The sequence below is a fragment of the Halyomorpha halys genome, unplaced genomic scaffold (assembly GCF_000696795.3).
Source record: "Halyomorpha halys isolate HHAL.00 unplaced genomic scaffold, Hhal_1.1 Scaffold110.1, whole genome shotgun sequence".
NCBI classification, from domain to species: Eukaryota; Metazoa; Arthropoda; class Insecta; order Hemiptera; family Pentatomidae; genus Halyomorpha; species Halyomorpha halys.
Window position 1 is genome coordinate 2,654,365 of NW_027112640.1, and position 26,057 is coordinate 2,680,421.

The following is a 26,057-nucleotide window of genomic DNA, read 5'->3' on the forward strand; positions in this document are numbered from 1 at the left end:
TTTTCAAGAAAACTTTAATAAAGCATCAAAAGACAACCAACCTGTCTGGCATTTGTTCACTTTTAAACCAAGGCGACTTGAACCTTGAATGCCACAAAAAATATTATATAAAAATTTTACCCATAAATACCAATGAAATAATACAGGCAGTGTTATTTATATGCTTACTAAACATAGAGTCATTCAAATAAAAGCTTTTATTGATCAACCATGCTACCTTACTACAATCCTGAAACTGTATCTTATTTTTTCCAAAGCAATACCTAATTTAAACCTAACCAATGGTTGATCAAAGTCATGCTAAAACCAAAAAAACGAACATTATTTACTACATAAAAAAATCTTTTACACTAATTATTTCAATTTTATTAAACGAAAGACTAAATAATTAACTGCCTCTAGAATTACCCCTGATGCAGGAGCGGGTGGCTCCAAACGATAGCATTGATGACTGAGAACAATAGAAAGGGGTTTTGGGCTTTCTGTTGCTCTGCCCTTCACTAACGATAGGTCACTCTTCTCCGTTGTATTCAGTCACCATCTTCCATTGTAATATATGTAATAATCAACTTTGAAAGTAAAAGTACCCTGTAAAACGGATTCTTCACTAATAAAGTAAAACATAATACTTGTAAACTTAACAGTATAAGTTTTAGTCAAAGTATCATACAGTGAAAACCTCAATAGGCTAATCAATATCAAAGCAGCTAATTTAAGTTGAAAATAGCACGCAAAAATTTTATTTATTTTTTAAGTATGTTTGTTCTCTATCCATAAGGTTTTTTTAGCACCCATTTCGTATCGGTGTATCAGCCTACTTTAAATTAAACAGAGTTTATGTTAAAACCTCTACTTCATTGATGTTTAAATATATTTGATTCGAGCATATACTATGTTCAAGAGTATAAAATTTACTATACTTTCTCTCCGAGTTATACTTAGTTGTAAATAAAAATAAAATAAAATAAAATATTAACCTTTTCAAGATAAAAATCTTCACATTTAAATTAATTAATATTAAAGAAAAAAAAATTATCAATTTTTTTCTGAGTTTATTATTTATAGAATAATTGCTTGAAAAGTTTCAGATCTAAAACTTTTTTTTTTTTTTGGGTCTTAAAATATTGAGATTTTTCTAAAATCAGATATTAACAATCTGAAATATCTTAGAAGAAAAACTTCAAGCAAAACATTTCAGAAAATATTGTTTTATTGAATTTTAATAAATAATTAAAATTTTATTACTGAAACGTTTTCAAATGAAATTAACAGATATTTAATATATACTCATAAATATAAAAATCACCATCACTAAAAAAGAATTCAAGTAGTGTCGGCCTTAGGCAAGCAATTAATTATTTTATTTTTAAAAGATTAAGTCGTGGGAGCAAACCCTAAAAATTAATTTTAAAAATTACAGTAATTCTTCTAAACAGAAAAAATTGATTTCTTTTTAATTTTTTTAAAGAACCACCCTACCCTCCAATCAAGGGGATATTGAGGCAGGGCAGAAAGGGATGAATCCTCATAAATATTTTTGGTATAATGATCTCCATAATAGATTGTAACGTTGTTATACAATGTTCAATAATCGTTATAATTAAATGTTTCAAAAGTAAGATAAAAAAAAACCTTTGATCGAGAGTAAAAATTATATCAAGTATATAAGTATGAATATACTAAATATATATATAATAATAATTATTATGAATTATTTATTCATTCCTCATCATTATGTCCCTTAAAAATATTAATACAAAAATATCAAGTGGGCTTCATAACCTAAGAGTATCAAATAAAAGTACAAAAGTATAATATAATAAAAATAATAATCATAATCATAATATATATGAATTATATGAAGCAATAATTTAAACATGGAAACCTGACTGGGATAACAAGATCGTGTACGAAAAAGGGAAGACTTCATCTGCAATCAAATTAGATTAAAAAAAATATATTAACATATTTTGACAAAATGATATAAATCAAGAGAAATAAAAATGTTTTTCAATTTTTAGTATAATATTTAGCTAAATGTGGATCGAAAATCTTGTTGACGAATAAACAGGCACATATACAATTTAGATTTCTATCAATAGAAGTTGGACTGGGTGTATTAATAATTCAATGCAATTCAAAGTCCACTGTTGTTTAGTGGGTTTAATACCCTTAGGGACTAAGCCTCGGAATTAACTAGATCAGGAAGGACGGACCAAAGCTTTCCAGTTTCTTACTCGATCATTATATTATCATTATCAGACCCAGCTATGTTTCGGCCACCCTGAAGAAGCATGAATGGGTGGTATATAACGACATAGATACCATTGAATTCATCAATCTGGGGAGATTTCGTTTGGCAGCCCACATTGTGAGTAGAAAGAGTCGACGCACCCACCTTTGTAAAAAGTATAAGATAGTACTCAATGCAATGGAACGGTGAGTGTCATCAGTGGATATCATCGATCGTAATGATTCAATGAAAATGCAAATTAACTTACGTGGATTAACGTAATAAAGCCCTTATAGACTTATTATATACCATTGGTAATTAACCTGTCAAATTAATTATAAATGAGTTGATGGACTGATTTTTTTAAATTCAATTATAGAATTTTACGTAACTGATACCTAGAAACTTCCAATTTTTAGGTAATGGGTTTAATTTTTTTTTGTGTGTATTACAAAGTTACATTATTGCGAATAAACCGACACTAGACAATGCTCTAAAATCGGTATAGAACATTCCAGAATAACGAAGGGTTGACAAAAGTGGGTCACAACCTATTGGAGCCGCCGGCAAATTGTGCAGTTGGAGTCCAACACTCGAGTCTTCTAGGAGTCTACCTCCATACCAGGGCTCCTAGTTCACCGTAATCCCATTTGGGAAATAGAAGGAGGTCAACTGGCTGTCGAGGAATAGTCCTATATCGCTCTACCTATATTGTATCGGCGATTCCAGGGTCAAGAGGTTTGGTTGTATGAATTATTCGAATTATCAAGTCTAGATTGAAGTAAAGAAACTAAAGAAGTTTGTATATTTGAAATATTTTTTTTAAATTTAAAATAATCATTATTTTAAATGTTTTAGGAATGTTAATATGAAATTTTATAACGTCACTAAACCATCGGTATTGATTACTAACATTCTTTATGTTAGCGAATAATATTTTGATAGATTCAATTCATTAACGATATTAGAGCTACCTTAGTGTTGATAGAGGTTGCAAAGAAAATATAAAGTAGAATTATCGACAAAACCTTTTGCCTCCCTCCATCAGTAAAAACAAAATTGTAAAATTCCCGTCGACTTGCAGACCGGGTTTATGCGTACAATAAGCGGTTAGGTATATTACAATTTGGTGGATTATAGAACTTTTATTTTAGAGTAATTATATTTATGAAACTTGTTACTGTAATATGAAAACAAAGTTAAAATTCATGGGAAGGAGGGAAAGCAGGATAAATTAGAAGTAGGTCGAAATAGATTAACTCTTTTACAAGCTATTGAACATTTTGAAATCTTCAGAGTTCTTCCAACAAAATATTTTTTTTTTTACACAATAGTTGATGGAACTATCTAGAAATTTTTATTAAAGCAATTAAAGTCAAAATCTCAACGTATATGTTGTGTTTGATATATTTTAATGCACTAAAACATATCGAACGCAACCCGTTTGAGCTAGAATTACTATTCATAGAATTATTATTCAGTCAAACTTAGAATTATTATTATCTGTTAATCGAAAATAAAAAAAAATCGATAAAAATACTAAATCACCAAATCACTACTAAAACAGAATAACAGTAATTACATATAGTAGTTTGGAGCAGTAACGACCAATGTCCAAATTTAAAATTTAAAAAAATTAATGTAAAAACTGAAACGAGAATTAAGTTACTCTAGGTGGTTTTGGTACATTCAAACTATAGTTAAAATTTTCCTGAAAATATTATGTTAAATATAAAATATAAAAATTAAATCTTTGACTGACAGCTTTAACACTAATCACTAGAAGCTTCAAAGGATGAAGATTGCTTGTTATTGCTTGAATCTACAGATGTAACATTGCTAAGCGTTGAAAAAATATTGAATGAATACAGAGTATTATCAAAAATCTAGACATTTAAAATATTTACTAAATGAAAAATAAATATGGCTTTTTTCCTAATTGTGCTGAGCACTAGTTAGTGCTTATTATATTTCACTTAACGTTTTAGAAGAGAAAATCGACTATTCTATAAAAAATCGACCATAAGATTATTAAAATTAACTGTAAAAATTGAGGTATTATTTTTAATAGGCGAACTACGTGGGAGACTATAAAGTTCTGCTCCAATCTGGCTAAGAGAACGTTACAATTTTGATGATGCTACGACGATGGCTGAAATGAAAAGTCTACTAGATTTATAGCAACGGCCGAAGCATGGGTTTCCATAGTGTATCCAGATTAATTCGATCTATTTTATTTTCATTGCTGTATATCTGTTGGCTTCAGTTCTCTTATTTCTTATTAATAAGTTAAGTAAAATATCTCAAGATGTATATTTTGATATATAAGCTGTATATATTGATAGGAATAATTACCAAAACACCTTTTTATTAGTAGAGGTCCTTAGTAATATTTTACTTAATTTAATATGTTATAGAACATTCCAATGGTTTTCATTATTATAACATGATGTGCCGGAATAGTTTTTCTTCAGATAATAAAAATAATAAATATTTTTGCTGATTTTAGTTTTATTCAAGATATAAATTAACTCAGTATTATCGGCATTATTGACTGAGGAACTTAGATTTATTATTATATAAATTTTAATATGAAAGAGCTTCGTATGAATAAAAATTATATTGCTAAAAAAACATATTTTGCAGATGTATAGCAAGGATGGAGGGGCCTTGAGACACGTTTCCTCTGCCTTTTCATTAAAGTTGTTTTTCTTTCACTGATCGATGGATCGAGCGGAAAAATAAATATCAAATACAGTGCTCTTGGGCGTAACCAGGGTGGAGCAAGGAGAGACCCCCCTTCCTCCCACGGCATATAAAAAAACCAAACTAAAAGGTCCAATCAAAATTGGCGCGCGATGTTAAGACACAGCACATTCCATTATTTATTTATTTACATCCTTCCTTGGTTTCTGCGGAGTGAAATTATAATTGCTTCTATTGTCAATACATATTAGTAGGAAATTTTCTCCTTCGTCCAGAGGGAGTATTCCCGTCGGCCGATTAGCATCTGGTCGACAATCTTATCGCCAAAATATTCTCTATCAGATAATCATTTAAAGGGGCCTCTACATGTTGGCCAAGCCAAGGCGAACTCGGGTATGTACGAGCATGTGGATGGGTGGCTTGTACGAGTTGGCCTAAGCTCGTTGCCGAGCCGTCGAGAGTCGGTTTTTGGACAAAGATCAAAGGGGTTCGTGAGAGCGCTCGTGTAGCGTCTCCACCATTGTTCTTTGTCTAGTTGAAACTGAGAGCTGTTAGGAGGCTGTAGTTAATTTTTATAATAAGTTTTATATTTAATGTTATTTATTTATATTTAATTTCCTTTTATTCCTAATTTTCTTTTTTTTGTAATAAAAATAATATAATCCCAGTGCAATGGCTGAAAACACTTATCGTCCGCCATGCTTGCTTCTCTGAATAACAATCACATGTGGATGGCCCGCTCTTTGTTTACCGAGCATTTGTACAAGCCTCTGATTCGTGGCGAGCGGCCAACATGTAGATCCGCCTTAAGAGTTTCTTTTCAATGTTTAGGATACTCTCCTTACAGATTTCCGCCTCTACCACATCAAGCCGTTGATTGCGAGCAGTTCTCTGTCTATCCGCGGCTATACTTGAATTGTTTCTGTCTTATGTTGGCACCCTAAGGATGTACACCGTGACGTGTCTTGTCTGCTAGACCATCCTTAGTTGGATCATCGCAGGAGTATGCTGTCATTGTTCGCCTTAAAGGCTTGCTGAGTCATCTTATCGGGGGTCTCCCTGTAGATTCTTCTTAGATTCTTTCAGAATAAACTCGTTCCAAGACCTATGTTTTTGCGAGCGTATTTTATTTCGATTATATCTGGCCTTAGACTTGTAATTGTTACAAATTGTTGTGCACTTCTCGACACATCTTTATCGCACAGGAGCCCGAACCCATAGAACCTAGCCGATAAAACACACATAATTTTAACGCAATTCCGGTGATCCTTAACCATAAGGTTATTTATTTTTAAAAAATCCATAAACATTAAATCCTAGCGAAATAGTTATACTAAAAAAAATAATTAAATTCTGAGTCGAATAATAACTATAACTGGCTAATAAGTCAAGCAGCTGCTATAAACCATAAACAGTGATAAACAAAAAAATCAGAATTTTCGTTTTAAATTAATACATAAAATCATTTGTGGCAATCCTAAAACGGTTACTATATAGCTTATTAGTTTTATAAGGCAACAAATTACGAAATTTTAGTTTTTTTTTCAACTAAAAAACCTCAATGGTAGATTCTAGCAAAACAGTTAAACAAATAAAGGACGTTTTATAGTTTACCTGACAATATTTATAATATGAAGGCTACCTTTCTCTAGAAATAATCTACCCGCATAGTTAATCAGCAATAAAATTTAAGCAGAAAATGCTCATATTTAGGTTAAAAACCAGATAAAAACAAAATAAGTTGTTCTCCTTCGAGATAAGGACTCTGTATTCTATCGAACATCAGATTAGAAATCTATTTACTAAAGACAAAAGCGTACAGTAAAACATCATTAAATAGCTAGAAACACCAAGAAATTTGAAATTAAGAAATTATATTCATAATTTAGCTGGCTGTGCTGTTATTGCGTTCGGGCGCTCCTAGCGGACTAGAGGTGAACTATCATAAGAAGGTTATAAGAAATGTATAGCTTTTATTTATAATTATAACTTTGTAAAGATCCTACTCAATTACTTGTAGTAGTTCACTGTTATATTCATTAGAACTGTGAAAAGGGACTTTCATTCTATTCTATTGTTTAGGTAAGTATAATAGTATTTCTGCTTTGATGTATTTTACTTAGTACTTCTGTTGAAGCTCTATAACCTTTGATTTATAATAAAGTATTGTTTTAGCAATCGTCTAACTGCCTACTTTTTCAGAATTACATATATTTGCATATACTCTGAAGCACATCCTGGCTACGCTTATGATTTTGCTTCTTCCCTTTTCAAAGATATGTGTACTATTGCTAAGAAGTTCTTTGGCTAGACCAACGAGTTATTATGAATCATAATTTTTAATCCTTTGTTAGTTAAGAAAGTATTCAACCATTCTTGATAATTGATGTTATGTCGTTTATATAAGTTTAAATCTTAAAATTCAAAAAATTCTCATCCACGACTTGAATTTGGTGGTATCCGAGGGACATCCCTTCATGGATTGGATTCCTGGTAGTTCCAGAAAGTTCAGGTAATGACCAATATTTCAAAATTACATCTGGAGTTGATTCTACTGACTCTGAAGTCATCAATCACTCTGTCACCCTGGGCCTGTAATAATTCATCTCGAGTCCGACTCAATCTGACAAATGGGAGGAGAATAAAAGAAGTTTTTCTTTCTTAATAAAAAAATATTTAGCCTTTATAAGCCTAGTTTTGGAAAATCAAATTATCAAATTCTTCTAACATTTTTTTTATTTAACTAGGCAACATGTCAGGTTCATAGCTGACTGTTACTTACTAGTATTATGAAAATAAACCAAATTAATGATATAGGTAGTACGTTTGATTTCTAAGTATGATACTAAATGTCCTTGTAATCTGTATCAAAGGTAAACAGATCCGCTTTCTACTCCTAATAAATTAGTTAATGTAGGATAGAGATGGATTAGCGTTAAGAACTCACAGTGTCGTCTTAACGTGACGTGCATAGAGGTGGTGACTACATCAGTTGATTAATTTAATTGGGTTCAAACATTTTATAAAATACTTGGATTTAGGTTACCATATTTTGGTGAATTTAGATGAAGAGATAGTTGCGGTAACAGTAGTTTACATGTTCGATCGACTTATGTGGTATTTCTACATTAGGACTATGGTCTGTAATATAGTATAAACTGATACTATTAGTCTTTTAGTTTGAACTTGGTACAATTTTGTTGAATTTTACAATTCTGACTTATACTTATTTATTTTTTAAGTTCTGGAAAATCACTACCCCCTGTTCCAATAATCCACCGGTGTTAGCTACATGTTATTAACTACCTTAAGTAAATAAATTAATCTAAATATCATATTTATATAATAGGATAAATACTATATTTTACCTGTATCCTCACGCACATGATGTTGAACGTTTTTTTCCTTATAATTCTTACCTTAGGGATTAAGTATTTGTATACAACGGGACCTGTCCGTGCCCTACTTCAGGTACCTCGATTGTATTTTTAAATTTACTGTCTGGATTGCTTTCTCTAGTGCATCTTCTTCGGAGCTCAGTCCTCAGAACAAGCTTCATTCACTTTGATAATTTTGTTCAATAACTTATTATATCTTTTGAATTTAGTTATGATTGGTAGAAAGGGGGATTGACCAAAATATAGAAATACTTAAAAATTCAATTATCTTATTTAAATACTTACAATGAGCGATTACTGCCTACAAAAATTGAAACTTTTGCACATTATCTTTAAAAAGCGTTCTTACACTGTTACTGCACCAATCACAATAAAGATCGTCTCTTGTTTCTTAGGCGATAAGCATAAGCCATTTCATTGAAGATGAAAATAATAACTCAGGACATGCAATCCGCTCTAGTTTACATTGTTGAGGCGCAATTGAAATATGTATGAAATCAATTTGACGAGTTTCGTAGAGATAGATCTCTTTCTTTTAATTGACTTTTTTCTACCTAGATTCGTATTCTTTTATATTTATATTTTAATTTATGTGTTTCTTTGTATAAACTGATTTACTACAATGAATATTATATGTCCTTGGTTTGACTCCACATTGCTATCTGATGATAAATTTGTTTAACGGATCGAACATCACTGGAAATGGGAGGTCTGAGAGAGTGAGATAAGGAGAAAAGAATTGTCAAGTAAAGAAAGAAAAGAGAAGGAAAATGAATGAAATGAAATACACTAAAATACTATTGTAGTTAATATTGTATTTATTATTTGTAGTAGTATTGATTATGAGGGAAAAAGAATGGAAAATAATATTTTTTTTGTTATAACATATGAATATATATATATTGTGTAGATGTCCGATCATGGATTGATCGCTACAATGTAGTAATGTAGCAGCAACCCGATGTATTTGGGTAGCATGGATGAATAAAGTATTTTTTTCTCTACTACATACAAATTTCAAAAAATAGGAAACTTAGTATAAATTCTTTGGATTACAAGATTAATATGAGATGACAATCGGAGTTCTGGCAATGGTCAGATTTTCCACTCAAGTTGAGTGTTTGCGGCTTTAGCGCACTTGCTCAGCCTTCACTGGCTCACTACCAGTGATGCGGCGAGAGAGATGCGCTGGGATCTTTTGAGCTCTGCTCTACCCTAAACACGTGGGGGATGGAGTGGGCTCAGCGATCCTCAGGTCGATTGTGTAAATATTGTATATTAGAGTGTAAATGTGACTAGAGACTATATTATTTTATCATTATGTTATTTAATTTTATTTTTTTCAGACAGATAGTTTGATTATGTTCATTTTGTTTATTCTTCTGTTTGTATATATTTTATGATTTTTTTTTTTTTTTTATTCATTTATTTAAATTTATTTTAGTTCATCACTATTACCTATTGCCCACAACTGTGTGGCAGATTGTAATATCTGTCAATAAATAAAAAGTAGTAGTTTTATTTAAAAAAAAAAAAAAAAATACGAGATGAAAAACGTTACAAATGTTGCTATGGTTTTTCTTTTTTTTTTGGGGGGGGGGGGGAGAAGGAGATATTTCATTTCAAAGTCTGAAATCCGTCAAATTGACGTGTCCCGTAAACCTTGTGTTATACCCAGAATATCTATAGGTGCCGGAAGTTGTGGTTTGGAGCAGGATCAGTTGTACATTTTACCACACTTATTCAAATTATAACTTATTACTTTTTCTTAAATACTTGAGAACTTTCAACCAGACACCTGATATACATGAACTGTTTGTACAGTTTACTCAATCTCAGAATGAATAAATTGAAGATTCATAATGACATCAGGAAAAAAAAAAAAAAAAAGCTGTTTCGATTTAAACGAGGAAAATAAACGCTTTGTAAAAATTTGCCAAGAAATAAAGGATAAAGTAAAGAGAAATAACCGAAGGATGCTCCCATCGATTTTCAATTTGCCCTAGGGACTCGGAGCCAGTCGCCAATGAGTGAGACTGGATCTGTTAACAGCTTCCAACCTTGGAAATGGTTATTGCTTTAAAATGAATTTGTTTCTCTTTCAAACTGTGGAGTTAAGATTCTATTGTCGTTTCTCAATAATTATTAAAAGACGATTATATTTAAATTATCTGACGTTTATGTATATTGTCATATTGTGTTTAATTATTTAATTGTCATTATTATTTTTTTAAATATGTCATTTGCATTATTACATGTATAATTAATGAACTGGATTTAAGATATTTAATGAATTATTGAATATATAAAATAATTATTATGTACATTTTTTTCCAAAAATTTCTGCTTAATGTTTTATTTTTATAATTTATACACAATTAGAATATGTATGGTTTTGTATTAGTGTTTAGTATTCATAATTATAACTGCTTTTTATGTGAGCCGGGTTGCTTAGTGGGTGAAGGTGACTGGTTGCACATCTTAACTACAAGATTTAGCGATAGGTTTAAACAAGTAAGCTATTGTGTTTGTAAGATAATGTTACAAAAGAATTTCAACAGTACAAACTTCATTCTTTCTGGTCAAAATGTGAAGAACTATGTGAAGGTAACGGTACGCTTAATCTAGCTTTGGCTTATTGGCCATGAAGGCTTTTATGTTTAACTAAACCTTTGTCTAATGTTACTGCTAAGAAAAATACATTTTGGGGAAGCTCCAGACTATTTAATCTTAAGATGAAATAGGCTGTGCAGATGTGTTGCTTCTTTAACTCAGAATTGAAACCATAGTTGATTTTTCATTTCTTCACAAAGTTTGAAAGTTGGATCGTTATGTTAATAGTATCTATCATTTTAATCAACGATGTTACGATTGGGAAAAGATCCATGTGAGCTCCTTCATTCATTCTAATAATACTAAGCCAATCACAACGATAAATATATCATCATTCAGCAAATTAACATGAGGATAGGTTCTTCTTGTCTTAAAGTACCATTTATGCCAAAAGATTACTTCTGTTGAAGATTAGAGAAAAAGGAGTCATAGCGCATCGTCTTCTGAGTCCATATCCAAGCGGAAACTTGAGGTTATCTTAGTATTTTTTGAAAGGGTGATACTCATCAAAAGACTGATCATGCTTACTTGCCAAGCTTGCAATAATTTAGTGCATTACTGAATAGTATAGCCACTCTCCACTAAACAGTTGCAGTTAATTTAAGTATTCTGCTATATCAGTTGTCGATCGATTGAGTTAAGAGATCCTCCTGGATTACAGCTAACCTCAATAGGACGGTACTCTTAATTAGGGCAGGGGATAACTTAAAGTTTAGGGCCGCCCATAGCTCAGTGGTTAAGACACAGTCTTACCAATTTGATGTCTATTGGCGGTGTCGGTTCGAATCCGGCCTGGGACGTTGACTTTTTTCATTGAGTGGCAGTCCCACAAAATGAAGAACTTTGACCCCCAACCATGGTTAGGCAGTATAGGACTCCAATGGGAGTCTTGGCCGAAAAAAAAACAACTTAAAGTTTAGTCTTAATGCTGGCCACATCACCTTCGTACTGCTTGATCAATATTTAATCCTGCATTGTTGATTGAGAAATAATAATTTTTATACCTAGAACCTTTATGGATTATACGAGTACAAATCTTTTTTTTGCGTCCAATATTTATAATATACTATGCTTTAATTAAAACTGTTTATTTATTTATTTGTATATTTGTGTGAACCGCTTTTAATGAAACATTAGAGAAATGCATTGGCTATTTGAGAGTCGTGAAGAACTCAAAAATCATTTGAAAAATATTGAATTTAGAGGAATAAGGCGTCCTAACGACATTTCAGATAAACCTATATATATATATATATATGAAACTTAAAGAAATAAGATAAGAGAAAATATATCAAGATGAAAAAGAAAAGTTTAGATAAATGGAAAATTATGAAACAATCAGGATATTAATTTCTCGTCTCACTGATAAACTAAAGTTTGAAAAAACATCCGGCATAATATTATGTTAAAAAATGACAGTTAGATATTGTAAGGGTGACAGAAAGAAAAATATAGGAATATAAAGTTATAGTTTGATATTATAATAACAGAAAATATAATTAGACATTAAACAATATTGCAAATTAATGCATACGAGATTTAAAATAAAAAAAAAAAAAAAAATCATATGAGGTATGATAATAAGTTAAGATTTAAAACGATAATATATAAAAAAAGGTTAAATATAAAGAAATATACAATGGAGCAGAATATTAAAATATACACTAGTGCTACTAGGTACAGAGTTGAGCAGTTCATTTATTTTTTTATGTAATAAATGAACTTTAATATAATACAGTAAATGTGAGTAGAAAAAAGAACTATTAGATAACATGTGCAATATAATCAAAGAGTTACTAGGTAATTGTTCTTACTGTTTTTTAAAAAATTATTATTATCAATATTCGTTTGGTGTATTGTCCTTTATCCAATAAAATCCTCAGTAAAATAACATTTCACAAACTCGTGTCGAGGTTTCATGATTTATCTTCTTCTTTTAATATAGTTGATCTTTTTATCTGTGTGATTAGAATACAGATTTATCATAACTTTAGCTCTTTATACTGGCGAGTACAATAATTAGGTATTTTATAGTTGACAAGGACACAATGACAAGGTTTATACAAAAGGTGCGGTCGTAGGTTTTTCTTTTTTTTTTTTTTTGTTAACATATACACCTTTATACGAGGGTGCGAGTATTTAAAACCCAAAATCCTAAGAAATCAATTTTGTTTAGGAAGCACCATTTTGGATTTGGATAATAAGATGAAAAATTATCCCTAGAGCTAAAAGTGTATGTCCATATAATTTATAATTTACTACTAAGTTTGTAGATTGTCAGTGTTCGTTAAAATATTAATTGAAAAGTTTGTGGAAAATGAACAGAATTCTAGCTCTATCTAAGAATATCCGATGTAGATTTGACAAAAATAGATAGAACCAAAATTATAATTCTCGCCGAATTAGTCGATGATGCAATCCGTTGGATACCCTGTTTTTATTTTTTTAGGTGTTAAAAGTTAATCATTTCACTTTTTGGAATTTCTTCGTCGGTTACAAGCTAATTTCTAAATTCAAACTTCATCTGGACCTGAGGTAGAATGTGTACTGATAAGCGTGCGAGAGAAAACGTGCGACTCGCTGCCTGTGAGTGAAATAGTTGCCCCAGGAGTTGTATAGTATTAAGAATATAGATGTAAGGTTCTCGTCTGTTGATTCTTCCTTTGAAAAACTAGTTGTTGACAAATATCGGTCTGTCTGACTTCTTAACTAACCCAAAGTATCTTTCTTGTATCAATTGAAGTCTACAGGATAGAAAAGAGTTAATTTTTTAAACGAAAAAATACGTTAGTAAAGTCAAAAATGGAGAAGAACGAATTTAGTGGCTGAAAATCAGCCAAAAATTATAATTGTAAATTTGTAAACAATAAAAAATTATAAAATTATATGCGTGAGAAATAACTGACGCCTTAATAAACTTTCCTATCATGAAACTTTGGAAAAGTTAAGATTCTTGCATTATTTTTCCCTTTAGTCTTTAGTATTTTTAAGAATATTTTAAATATTTTTTATATAATAAAATTCTACTTCATTTTTTTAAATATTAAAATTGGGGGGTACCCCCTGTCCAACACACCTAATGGCAGGTCAATCCCCATTTTAATAATTACGCAACTAGTTACTATTTATTATTATTATTATTTTATTTTTATTTTTGCGAAACGCGTTCTTTATCAGTTGAACTCAATTTTTTATGTCCCATTTTTATTACTCCTCTATATATGTATAATAAAATATTACTCGGCGATCACTAAAAAATTGTTCATAAAGTAGAGAGATATGCAACGACGAAAAACTTAAAAAACAAAATCATAAAACATAGTATTCGCTAACCTAACTGATAACATACGTACATAACAATGATTAAATATATATACTCGTCAAAGCAGTCAAGTTTTGGTAATACACATTTTGTAACTTTTTCATTTTCTTTCTCTCCTCAAATTCTAAAACTTCGAGTTTTACGTCGCTACACCAACTTTTTAATAACGTATAAACCACAGTTAAAAGTGACCCTTCTTTTTTTTTTTTAATATTGAAAGGTAGATATATTTTTCTAATTCAATTCCATCAAATCCAAACCGCCAATCAAAACTCAACTGAAGTAAATATGGCGTTCTACAAATGATGAAGGAAAATCTTTTAAAATTAAAATAAGATATTTCCAGAATCAAAATCTTTTACATTAAAAGGGCAAGCCCAAAAATACCCTTTAGGCCTTTAGGGGACAATAAAGCTTTATATGTCAACCTTCGCCTCATAACGAATCTCGAGCTGTTCTAGAAATACGAAAAAAATAAGATTTTTATCAGCTTTTAGGAAAAGGTTCTGTCTCGGCTGTCAGATTTACTGATACATTTCGAGTGGCATTATTTCAAACATTAATTGTTCTAAAAATATAGAGACGGTATTCTAATTTTTGTGTTTTTCAAGATATTCTGATCTATGGCTCTTTGAACCTAATTCCTAAAACCAGTGCTGCTCATTTTATAAGCGGCCAGTGCCTCCCCATCACTATCCCTTGCCGTGGCGTGTTAGAAGAGATAAGGAGCGGTTTCAGAGTTAGTGACCTCAGTTGTTTAACCTCTTCAGTTTCTCTAAGTAGCTAATATAAAAAAATCCATAAATGTCTCCAGTTTCCAGTTAAGTATAGAAAAAAAAGTACTATCAATAAGAATCAACTTATTCTAATGAGAGTGAATGGCTATCCTGCACGAGATAATTTTAAATATAATGAGAATATAAAAACAAATTAAAAAAAAATTATTAATAAGATCTAATATCATACTAAACACAACATTTAGTGTATAATCCAGCTGCCGTCAATGTATCGTAAGTCGTAATATCCGTGGTCTTAACGGAGCCCCAACAAGAAGATATAAGATGTAAATGTATATAAGATGCTATACATCTATAGCAATTTTTCGAAGAGAAAGACGAATACTGATTCCATGTTCCTCTTCCATACAAAGTATTAATTGATAGTCCTAAAATTATTATGTTAAACAAAGCTTTTGTATAAATGTATACCTCTCAAGAAGTTTGGTTCTTTTATAAACCCTTATGACACAAATCGGTCATCACAAGAGCAGTTAATCCCCATATTATTTCGAAAACTTTCATAATTTGGAGAGTATTATGAAATATTTTACTTGATTACACATTTTGTGATTACAATAAAAAAATATATAACTTGAAGAAAAGCATAGCTCAACTCTCCTTATTAGGAAAAGTAAAACCAAGAAGTGGGGGGATTGACCACGCCCTCGGAGCGCTGGCTTCCCTTGACGAAAATAGGGATTGTTTACATAAAAGTAATCTGTAAAATCTCGTTCATGTGAACATTATAGAAGATAATTATAGAACATAAGTCTTAATAAAGTTTGATGCAATGAAATAAATAATTGCTTATGATATAATGGTTGAAAGTGATTTATTAAAATAAAAAATATTCCTCCCTGCTCTTTTTTCTTTTCTTTCTTTGTTTTTTAAGTACTAACATTTAATTCACATTATAACATTTAAATTACATTATATTGGTTTTTCTATTTAAAATGGAGGAAAAGATCTTAGAGATGCTGCTGTTCTGCTTTTACCCTTTTTTATTGTTTAATAGTAAACAGGAGTTTGTTTTTTACTTGCACTAATATGAAATGTGAATTACGGGGAAAAAATGCGATCCTGAAAATTTTTTATGCATCAAAACAAATAGTAATAAACATAAAATAATATTTTGAGAGAGACAAAGTTATAAAAACTGTTTTTTTTTTTATTATATCATGAAAATATATGTAATTTATATATGTCTGATCACGGATTGACTAGTATGCTGTGTAATGTAGCAACCCGATCTTTGGGCAGCATGGATGAATAAAGCATTTCTCTCTCTCTCTCTCTCTCTCTTGATATATCATATTATAAGAACATAACACTAATCTTAAAAAAAATGCTCAGTCTGAAGAAATCTTTTGCGCACAACCAGTGCAAGTGAACACCGTATGACTGGGACATACGGTCTTTTACACTGGTGGCAATTCTTTTTTTGTTTTTTCATTCGCTCTCCTGGAACAGAGTGCACAAAATCCCTCCGAAATAGTGGATGTCGGTGCTGTTCAGGGTCGCCTATTCCTACAATTCTCTTAACGAATAGTTTCAGGTCAAGGAGTAAATTTTGAAAAAAAAAAAAAAAAAAAAAAGAGGAAATCAGTTAGAATGCCTGTAGATATCCCATAAATTAAAAAAAAAAATATCATTCATACGACGCAACGATGAATACAACAATGAAGTGAAAACATGAAAAGACAAATTTTTGTTATAAGGACCACCGAAATATACACTTATGGTATCGAAATACAATTCATAGTCAATAATACGTGCCTAATGAAGTTCCTGCTTCTTCAAACCTACGTTTCCCTAGTTTTGCTCATTTTTCTCTCAAGAAAAAAAAAAATTTATGGATTAAATATACTTGGTGCACGTAAGATAAATCCTCACGACTTGAATATTTTTATACCAGCCTCAGTCACACGTGAGAGAATGTCTCATGAATACCCTTCTCATGTCATTGAAAAAGGGCTGGACGCTTACTCAGAGTTGCTAGAGTTGTGGGAAACGAGGTATAGAAGGAAGAGATTGTGTACTAAAAAATTAAGGAAGATGGGAACTACAGTTTCGCTCTTGTAGCTCCCAGACACGAAAAAACCATAAACGTGAGAGAAATTCTCACGTAGCGACCAATGACGGGTTTGGTTGACAGTCTTAATATGACTTATAAGGATAACATCTGGGATGCCTAGCCCTATTAAGGGACTAAACCTGTCTTTATGGCTTCATTTGGCTTGACATCGTTATACTCTTCCCGCCAAGCATTTGAGTGTACAGCTTTATACTCTTTCCTCCATGCATCTGAGACTGTACAGAAGGAAGGTTAGATTTTTGTTAAGGTTATGTTGGAGGTTTTATAAGTTAGAGTATGAATGAGTTCATGATTGTATCATGATGTATTGTTGTTATATTAACCTTATTGGAATATAAATTCAATAAATCTTATTGGAATATAAATTCAATAAATCTTATTGGAATATAAATTCAATGTATATGTTTAATAGGATGAAACTATTACAATATCTTAATGATTTAATTCGAAATTCAAGTTTCGAATGTGATAATTCATGATATTTTGCATTTGAAATGGAATGAGGAAGTTGAAATTGTAGTTTCTTAAAGGCAAACAATTCCTTGTTAGTATACAGTTAGGAAACTTAGCTCGCAAACCAGATTAAGAACCGCGCTCCGAGCATGAGGGTAACCATCAATGACGTCACTCTCTTTAAGTTGTTAGACTCAGAATGTTTAGTTAGTTCGTTGTTTTTCAATATCAATAGGAATCTAATAATTATCCGCAGTCGTTGAACAATGTATCTTGGAAGAGCTTTACGATATCTTCCTTATTACAAATACTTTTTAACTATTGAATGATTATTAAATACGTTTAACGGTTTAACATAAGATTAAACAGTTAAAAATATAAATCTATAGTTTATAGGTTATGTGATAAGATTAGTTTCAAATAAATTTGTTTTGATTTTATTGTTGTTGAATGATGTATTTTTGAATTAAATATAGTTTTGTTATTTTCCTATTGTTTTTTACAAACATATCCACTGTGGTACTAGGCTCTGACACATTGTTAATGTTACTAGATGTGCAGTGTTTATCAGATTCAACCTCCTGCTTCTGGAAGATTTTTAAACCTATAAACTATTTGTAATGACTGATGGAAAATATCAGAAACAATTCGTGTACAAGACCCCTTCTAAGGTAAAGTCATTTAGAACTATTCATTATTCACTAAAAGAATTAATGAATTCATTCTAGTACTTTAAAATTAATTAATCTAATTGAAACTTTGATAAAGATGAAATGATAATTTGACAGTGTTCTATTCATGTATTATTGATGTATGGTATAGGATAGGTGTTATAAGGAACATAATTGTCTACCTGATGTACCTGATAGCTTATTGTAGATGATTTTATCGATTACTCATGATTTACTTTGATGTCTATTCATTGCCATAAGTTGGAAAGCTTTTATTTATTTATTTTTTTATACTAATTAGTTAGTTTCCTATTTATAAGTTATTCCTGCAGATTAAATTTTTCGGACCATATTAAAACATCATTTACATTAATCTAACTACTTTTAACAGATTTTTATATATATTGTTCATATTGTTAGTCACTTAGACATTCATTTTTCTGATAACACTATTAGAGTTTTTAAATTAAGCTCTTGACTCCTGTGTCATTTAATGTTAAGTAAGGAGATGGAATGATGAAATATTATCTTGAAGGGCTTAACTGTCGAAAGTATGAGTGAACTAAGTCTCACTCTCAATTGTTTGTTGGCTGTTTCTTAACATTTGATTTGCCTTAAAAATTGTACTTATTGACTTGCATAGTGATGAGAGTTATTTTAAAGATAGAGTCAAAATAAAATCTTGACAACTTTTAATTTTAATCAATTTTCAATTGTTTTCCTGCTCAAACCTAGGACTTGTATAGCTATCAAATAATTCTAGTACAACTATCTGTTTTTCAAAATAAAGATTAATCATTCACAGCATTCCCACTGCAACTACCTCAAATGATAATGAGATACTGGGGGAAAGTATTGATCCATAATTGATTTCATTCACATACCAGAAATACATAGGTCTTTAAATGTTTTATACCTTTCTTATCATTGTAATTCTCCTCAGTATTTCATGTTGATTTCTTATAAATCCTCAGTAGCAACTATTTTATTGATAAATTACTTCTCTTGGTATTTGAGGTCCTCGGTCATAAAATATGGAAGCTGATGTATGTTTGAATTGAGATTTTTTGCTTCACTGGATTTTTTAGGGCTGAATTAATAAATTTTTAGGAATTTTGCATACTTTGAGGAATAATCTTGTTATATTTTGGTGACCTCAGATTTATGCTAAAATATATATGCTTAATGTTCAAATATTTTAACATTGTGAAAGTTTTAATTTTTTTGGTTACCATGTTTTATGATCCAATACCTCATTTACTGAATTTTGATGGTGACCAAATTAATAGAAAGAAATTTCTTTTTTTTTAAAAATTTTATTGTAATAATTGGGATTTATAAAATTTACTTTTGTATTTAACATTAAGTACAATAATTTTGTTTGTTTATTGTGATTCCTCCCATGCATTTTTTTCATTTTACAACTTAAGAGGACTGGATTTAGGTTTTATAAGTCTTGTTTTTAAGAAGTTTTCTTTTGCTTCAGTTTATTAGTAACTTTATCAAACTATATCTGCCAATTTCAAAAAGTGAGTTATTTTTTATGATGTGTTAAAATGTTTTTATTGTTTACATTGCTGTGACACATATAATTTTCAGCCTGGTAAAAACATTTTATATGCGTACTGCCTGTTACATTAGCATTATGTCAATTTGTGATTTATTCTTTCGAGTTTATTGATGTAATGTTTCGATATGTGAATCTCATATTTTTGTTGTTGATTACAATATAAATGCCACTAAAAAAATAATTTTTTTTTCATTACCATGGAAAGGTTTGACTTTGCTCTCAAGCAGCATGAGTTTTCCCCACCTGATGAAAAAAGTTTTATTTCAAATGATATAGTCCTATTTGCTGAATTGGGAGAGAATTTTTTTTTTCTAGCTTCCAGGCATCACTGCAAGAGAGGTTTTGCTAGTTTAGTTTTGATTTGGAGCATATCTGATTAGGTGAAAGGGTGTTAAAGAGGTTTGAATGTTTCACTGTAAAAATTTATTGATTGTTAGTGTTTGCGCTTTATTCAGTTTTTAGTTTGTTTTATTTTGTATACAAATTAATTTTATAGAAAGTTACTTTCAATTTGATGAAATAACACAACTTTTGAGAGGTTTCAAAATGACTGCCTTAAACATTATTTTGGGGTTAAGGCACCTTGGAATTTTATATTTTATGTGAAGTTTCAGTGTTTTAGTGATAAAACACAGTTGCTAAAATAATAAAACATTATTATGATCTTTTTACTCCCCAAACAACACTCATTTGACTCAGCTTTTGGATAAATGCTTTTCCTGTTCTTCGCTGCGGCAACTGGCAAGACCTTTAGGATGAAGGGAGGAAACAAACTAGAGTTTGCGGTTGATATGCGTTGAAAAAAAAATTTCCCCTATTTGCTTGTAAAGTTATGGGAAGTAACATCAGTCAGTCCCAGGGTTGCCACAATTAATTTTTTTTTTAAGTCACAGCCAAGATGATGATTGCATGTGCACACAACACTCAATCTAAGTTATATTTCTGTTCTTGATGATAGCATCTGATATAATTGAAATAATCAAGACACATTAATTATTCAATAATTGATTGTAGTATTAATAATAATTAATCAGTGAATGAATTAAATGAAATTATAGAATAAAATGAAAAAAAAAAATTTTTTTCAAAAGGTAATAATAGCAGATTACTTCTATTATACTATTTATATTTTGGTCTAGTTGTTCCAGTCAGCTAAGTACCCTCGAGTTAGTCTTCTCAGTACTACTTTTTGTTGTCTACCTACTGTTTTTATTGCTGACTTCATGGGAATACTGTTTGCTTAATCTGTCTTAATTTATTTTTTATTGTACTGGTCCAAGTCTGCAATTTATTTCATACATGTAATGCCATTAAGGCATACAGGTTATTATGAAGGCACTCTATACAGTCAGATGTAGGTATCAATGAGGTAGCTTTTACTGCTTTGTCAGCTTTAAAATTGCTCAGAATGTTCTTGTGTCCTGTTATACTGATAAGTAATATGTTACGATCAGCCCCATTTAGTTTCAAAATTCCCGATATTATTATTCCTTCCATAATAAACTCACTAACCACCCAAATCCACTCGTTTCTAACCTTGCTTCCTCTTTCATTCCTGGTAATCCTCCGAGGCGCCTGAAAAGAAGATGGCCTCGTGACCTTATATTGTAAACTGTTTTTAGAGTTCTACTACTGGGCAGTTTCTCTACATCTTGTATCATATCATTATGTCATTATGATCAAATTTACTGGTTGTATTTTTTTATACAGTTGTAAATATCAATAAATAAATAAAATTAAAAAAAAAAAAGTTTCAAAATTAGTTGAGATATGAGTACTGCAACTGATTTTGTTTGATTTTTGTGTATTTATAATTTTCAATTATGACTATGAACTCAAAGCATCAGTGAAAAGTAGACTGTTGTTTTTATTTGTTTCATATTTTGGCTCTCTTAGCTCCAGGTAATTGTCAGTTGTACAGTAAATGAATCTCTTTTTGAGGGAAGACTAGCTTGGACTATCAAGTCATATATTATTACCGTGGCTCCAACATAACTATAACTTTTGGATTAATCAGTATAAAAAAATATTAAGTTATTTAATATTAGGTTTGGTATCCTTTTCTTTTTCTACTAAATACTAGTACTTCTTTGTTTTTAATGGATATTTGGAAACCCATTTGAATTGACAAATATCTTAACAAATATTTAAATAAATTAGGATATCATCTGGAAATAATTGAGTATGTGCTTTTTGGGTTGTATACTCTGTGATTTGAAAAGTATTAAACTAAGTCTCATCACATTTAAATCTAATATGGGAAAATATACTCTGACAATACTTCTATGACATAAAATTTCTCCATAACCTTGTTTCTGATAATTGAAGACAAAGAGCAAAATCACCTTAAAACTTCTTGACTTTGTCTCAATTACTTAAAAGAAAGAATAAAAAGATATTGGTAACTCTATACACTATAAAGGTTACAAAAAAATGTTTTTTGTGTAAATTAAAAAATTTCCGGAATTGACACATGTAAGCACAAAATGGTATTTTGTGAACTAAAAAAATATGTGAGTAGGGCGTTCAATCCTACGTTACACCCTCTAGCAAGCCTGGGAGGGGGGGGGGGGGCGCTCTCATTGTTGGTCCATTGGACATAGCCGAGAGGAACTTCCGAGGGATTTCCACTGACCATCCTCACATCCGCCACCCGTGAGATGCTCCCCTACGCGGTAATGACCCCGCGCGAGGATTACACAACGTTGAATTAAGGAACCTACACCCGGTAAATATAATTCAAGCTATAGCCTTGTGGCGTGTAAGATGGGCATGTAAGGTTGTGGGGCTTAGTAACGAGCGGATCCCTAAAATGTTAATAAACACTGAACCAACGGGTAAACGTCCGAGGGGTAGACCGAAACGTAGATGGGAGGATTGCGTTAAAACTGATTTAGTGGATTTGGGTTTGGAGGGGCATCGCTGAAGGATGTATGCGGAGAGCGTTTGGTTCTATCGGTATCGAACCTTTGGGTTTGTTAAGCCTTTATTATTATTATTATAAGCACAAAATGACTTTTTTTGTTATTTTGAACTTTTGAATTACTTCTTGTACTTCTTTTGAAATACTTATGAATTACAAAAGTATGATTGATAATTTTCCTCTTGACGTTTTTGAATAGAATTTAAGATTAAAAATGGACAAAAAAGAAAGGTTGTACGAATTTATAATGTCCTTTTTTAGTTAAATGGTCCTAACTGATTTCTGATAATTTTAATTGCTATGAATAAATAATGGCCTGATGATGCCTGAATAGGCGAAAATTAGCCTAGATTAATAAATAAATCTATTTGGGCTACAGTGGCCTTTTTGTGTACTTTAACTCATGAACAGCCTCCGCCCATTGGTGTTCTATCTTTTAATCTATATTTTTTTGTTACATGAGTTTGAAATATTTAAGCATTCCTACGCGCTTTATGATGCAAATAGTTTATTTTTGTAAGAGGTTTCAGACCTTCTAAGCTTTCAGATATTTGGAAAAATAAAAATTATTATTTTAAATACAGAACAATTTAACTAAGGATGGCGTGACGTTTTAAAGTTGAATTGGTCCCTTCTACTTAAAGATATTTCTGAATAGTTCAATAGTTGTATTAATATCTGAAATATCCCAATAGAAATGTATTTGTGCCACTAGTTAAGAGCTTTTTATTACCACCAACCCTTTTCTCCATCTACATCAATGATCTTCCTAATTCCATTCACCACTCTCAATTCCACTTATGCAGTGATGATTTCCAAATTAACTTATCCTTCCATCCTATGGAGATGCTCGAGGCCATCCAAAATATACAAGAAGCTATTGATACCGTTAATACAGGGACATTAAACAATGATCTGAGGCTGAATGCTGGAAAAACTAAGAACTTCCTCATGGGTTCCAAGCGTTTTCTTTATTTCCTCCCGTACTATAATTTACTTTATCCCAATAATCAACCGCTTTCCCTATGTAAGAAACCTCGGAGTCATGTTCGACCAACACCTCTCCTGGAATAATTATATCTGCCAAATCATACATAAATCTATAGACGTACTTAATCAATTCCTCAGATTCCGTGATTCCATTCCCTTCAGCCATGCCATGCCTGGGTGTGATTCCATAACTCCTAATATCTTCTTTCATTTTTCTCTACTTCGGTTATGGTTTCTTGGTCTTCGGAGGGGTTCCTGTTGGGATATAGATGAAATTGAAGAGACTCGGGAATTGCCATAAGATTTATCTTCGGATTTCCTAAATGCTCCCATCTCAAGGAATTTTCTTCCAATCTCTATTTGCGAATCCTCCTCCGTTCTTTCCTCTAAGCGACACATTTTCCTCATCTGTTATTCATGACCAAACCACCTTATCAAGCTGTGTATCTATTACATTAATTACCACCATAAATTTGTAATTCGAACTTAAATTCTAAAATTTTGTAGTTATTAGTCTGAACCATTTAATTATTCTTGGGAGACTTTTGTCCCGGAATAAAATTATTTTTATACTGATTTCAAGTATGAACCGAGATAATCAGTCAGCGAAGTTATATTGACTAATAAGGTTCGAACTAATGACCTCATCATCTAGAGCCCTTAAAGTTTTGCCAGTTCTCATCTAATAATAATTGATCATTTCCGCCTAATTATTATTAACGGTAGTGGGGATAGTATGGTGGATTGTTCGACTAACTTGTTCTACTCTAGGGAAATCAGAATTAGTTGTAATTTATGGCTGTTGTTCCAAATCTGTTGCTTTCCATATTTACAGGTTGTATTAAACTTTGTTTAATTAGTGCCGTATTAGCTTGGCTTGTTTGAATAGCATTTCTATGAGATGGAATTAAATTAATTTTATTGTGTACTTTAGCGCCTTACTGTAGGACAATGTTCAGCTCTGCCTCTGATGTAATTTCACTTTTCTGTTTCCTAATGGTCCCTAATCTCCTCTTCTATTATCTTAAACTGCAAAGCTTTCTAATTTAAGCTTGGGAATTTCGTTGGTAACTATTATTATGTTACATTTTAAACATATTTTCATGGATATTTATTCGTCGGCTTCAGTGATTATGCAATATCGCTTTCTGCATTAGTACGAAATGAAGGAAAATACAAATATATATACATAAATTTGATTGGAAAATATATTAAAATTAAAAAGTGTATATATATATATAATGATTGATTGTCTTGTCAAATGCTATATTGAGTATTCCATCTCGATAAAGAAACACAATGGGAACGATGATATATAAATAAGTAAAAGGACAAATATTAAAAATAAGATATATTGGTTTATGATAATTATAAAATAAATTTGATGATTAAATTATACGTGTGAGACACGTTCAAGTACGAATGGAAAAAAAAAATTCCCAAAAAATCATGGTTTACGATTATAGTAATTGAAGAATTCATAGGGAAAAATGAGGTAAGATTTTTTTTTTTTTTTTTCGAAAAATGAGTTACTACTGTTTTTGATAGAAAGGATAGTAAAGTTAAAACGAGAGATAAAGGGCTCAAACTTGCTGTTGAAATTTTGTGCTTAATGTGTAAAAAACATCCTATTTTTACTTAAACTTTGTTCGCTAGAACATTTAGGAAAATGATGTATAGGAAAATGGTCAGGGTCGCGGTCAAAGGAGAAATAAAAATAGTTTACTACAACTATTTATTTTCCGACGTTTTTTTACATATTAATATTTAAATTTAAAAAATTTAAATTAATATTTAAAATTTAGGAAAATGTTTTGAGTTTTAATGAGAATTTAATTTCCCGTGAGAATTCGTAATATTAATTCAGTTATTGATTGATACGTCGTCTTCTTCAAACCTCTCTAGCAGGATGCGTTACTGTTTTGACGAATCGGCGTTATCAATATTGTCTTGCATAATGTTGGATAAAATTTATTTATTCGAATAAATTTGTAATAGGTTTGTTTGATTTAAAGGATTATGTTGATTTGATTGAATGGGGTCGTGTACTCGAACTACAGAAGGAAGTGCTGGTTATCCTATGCGCCATCAAATTATTCTAGCCATTATGAGATGGTCCAGATTTATTCCATGGTTTACCAACGAAAGATAAATTTGACTCTCTCTTGCTAATCTGAAGATTATATTAATTATAACAATAATTTATGTATAATCTTTCCAATTTCTCGAGATGGTTTCGGCTAATTCAGACATCCTCTAGGACAATCAAACAATTAACAGCTTATTGTACATTAATTTGTAACA

At 30.9% G+C, this 26,057-nt stretch overlaps 1 protein-coding gene across 5 annotated transcripts in view; it reads left to right on the plus strand.

The window, feature by feature from the left end:
* The window catches only part of LOC106677870 (dual specificity protein phosphatase 22), a 208,555-nt gene that overhangs the window by 51,457 nt on the left and 131,041 nt on the right, over positions 1-26,057 (plus strand). Inside the window, exon 1 of one of the 5 annotated variants that reach the window (XM_067050441.1) lies at positions 17,995-18,270. The exons of the other annotated variants lie outside the window; for them this stretch is intronic. Coding sequence (XP_066906542.1) covers positions 18,220-18,270 — 51 coding nt within the window. The 5' untranslated portion in view covers positions 17,995-18,219. Of the gene's footprint in view, positions 1-17,994; positions 18,271-26,057 lie in introns of those variants that run through there. 5 annotated transcript variants of the gene reach the window in all.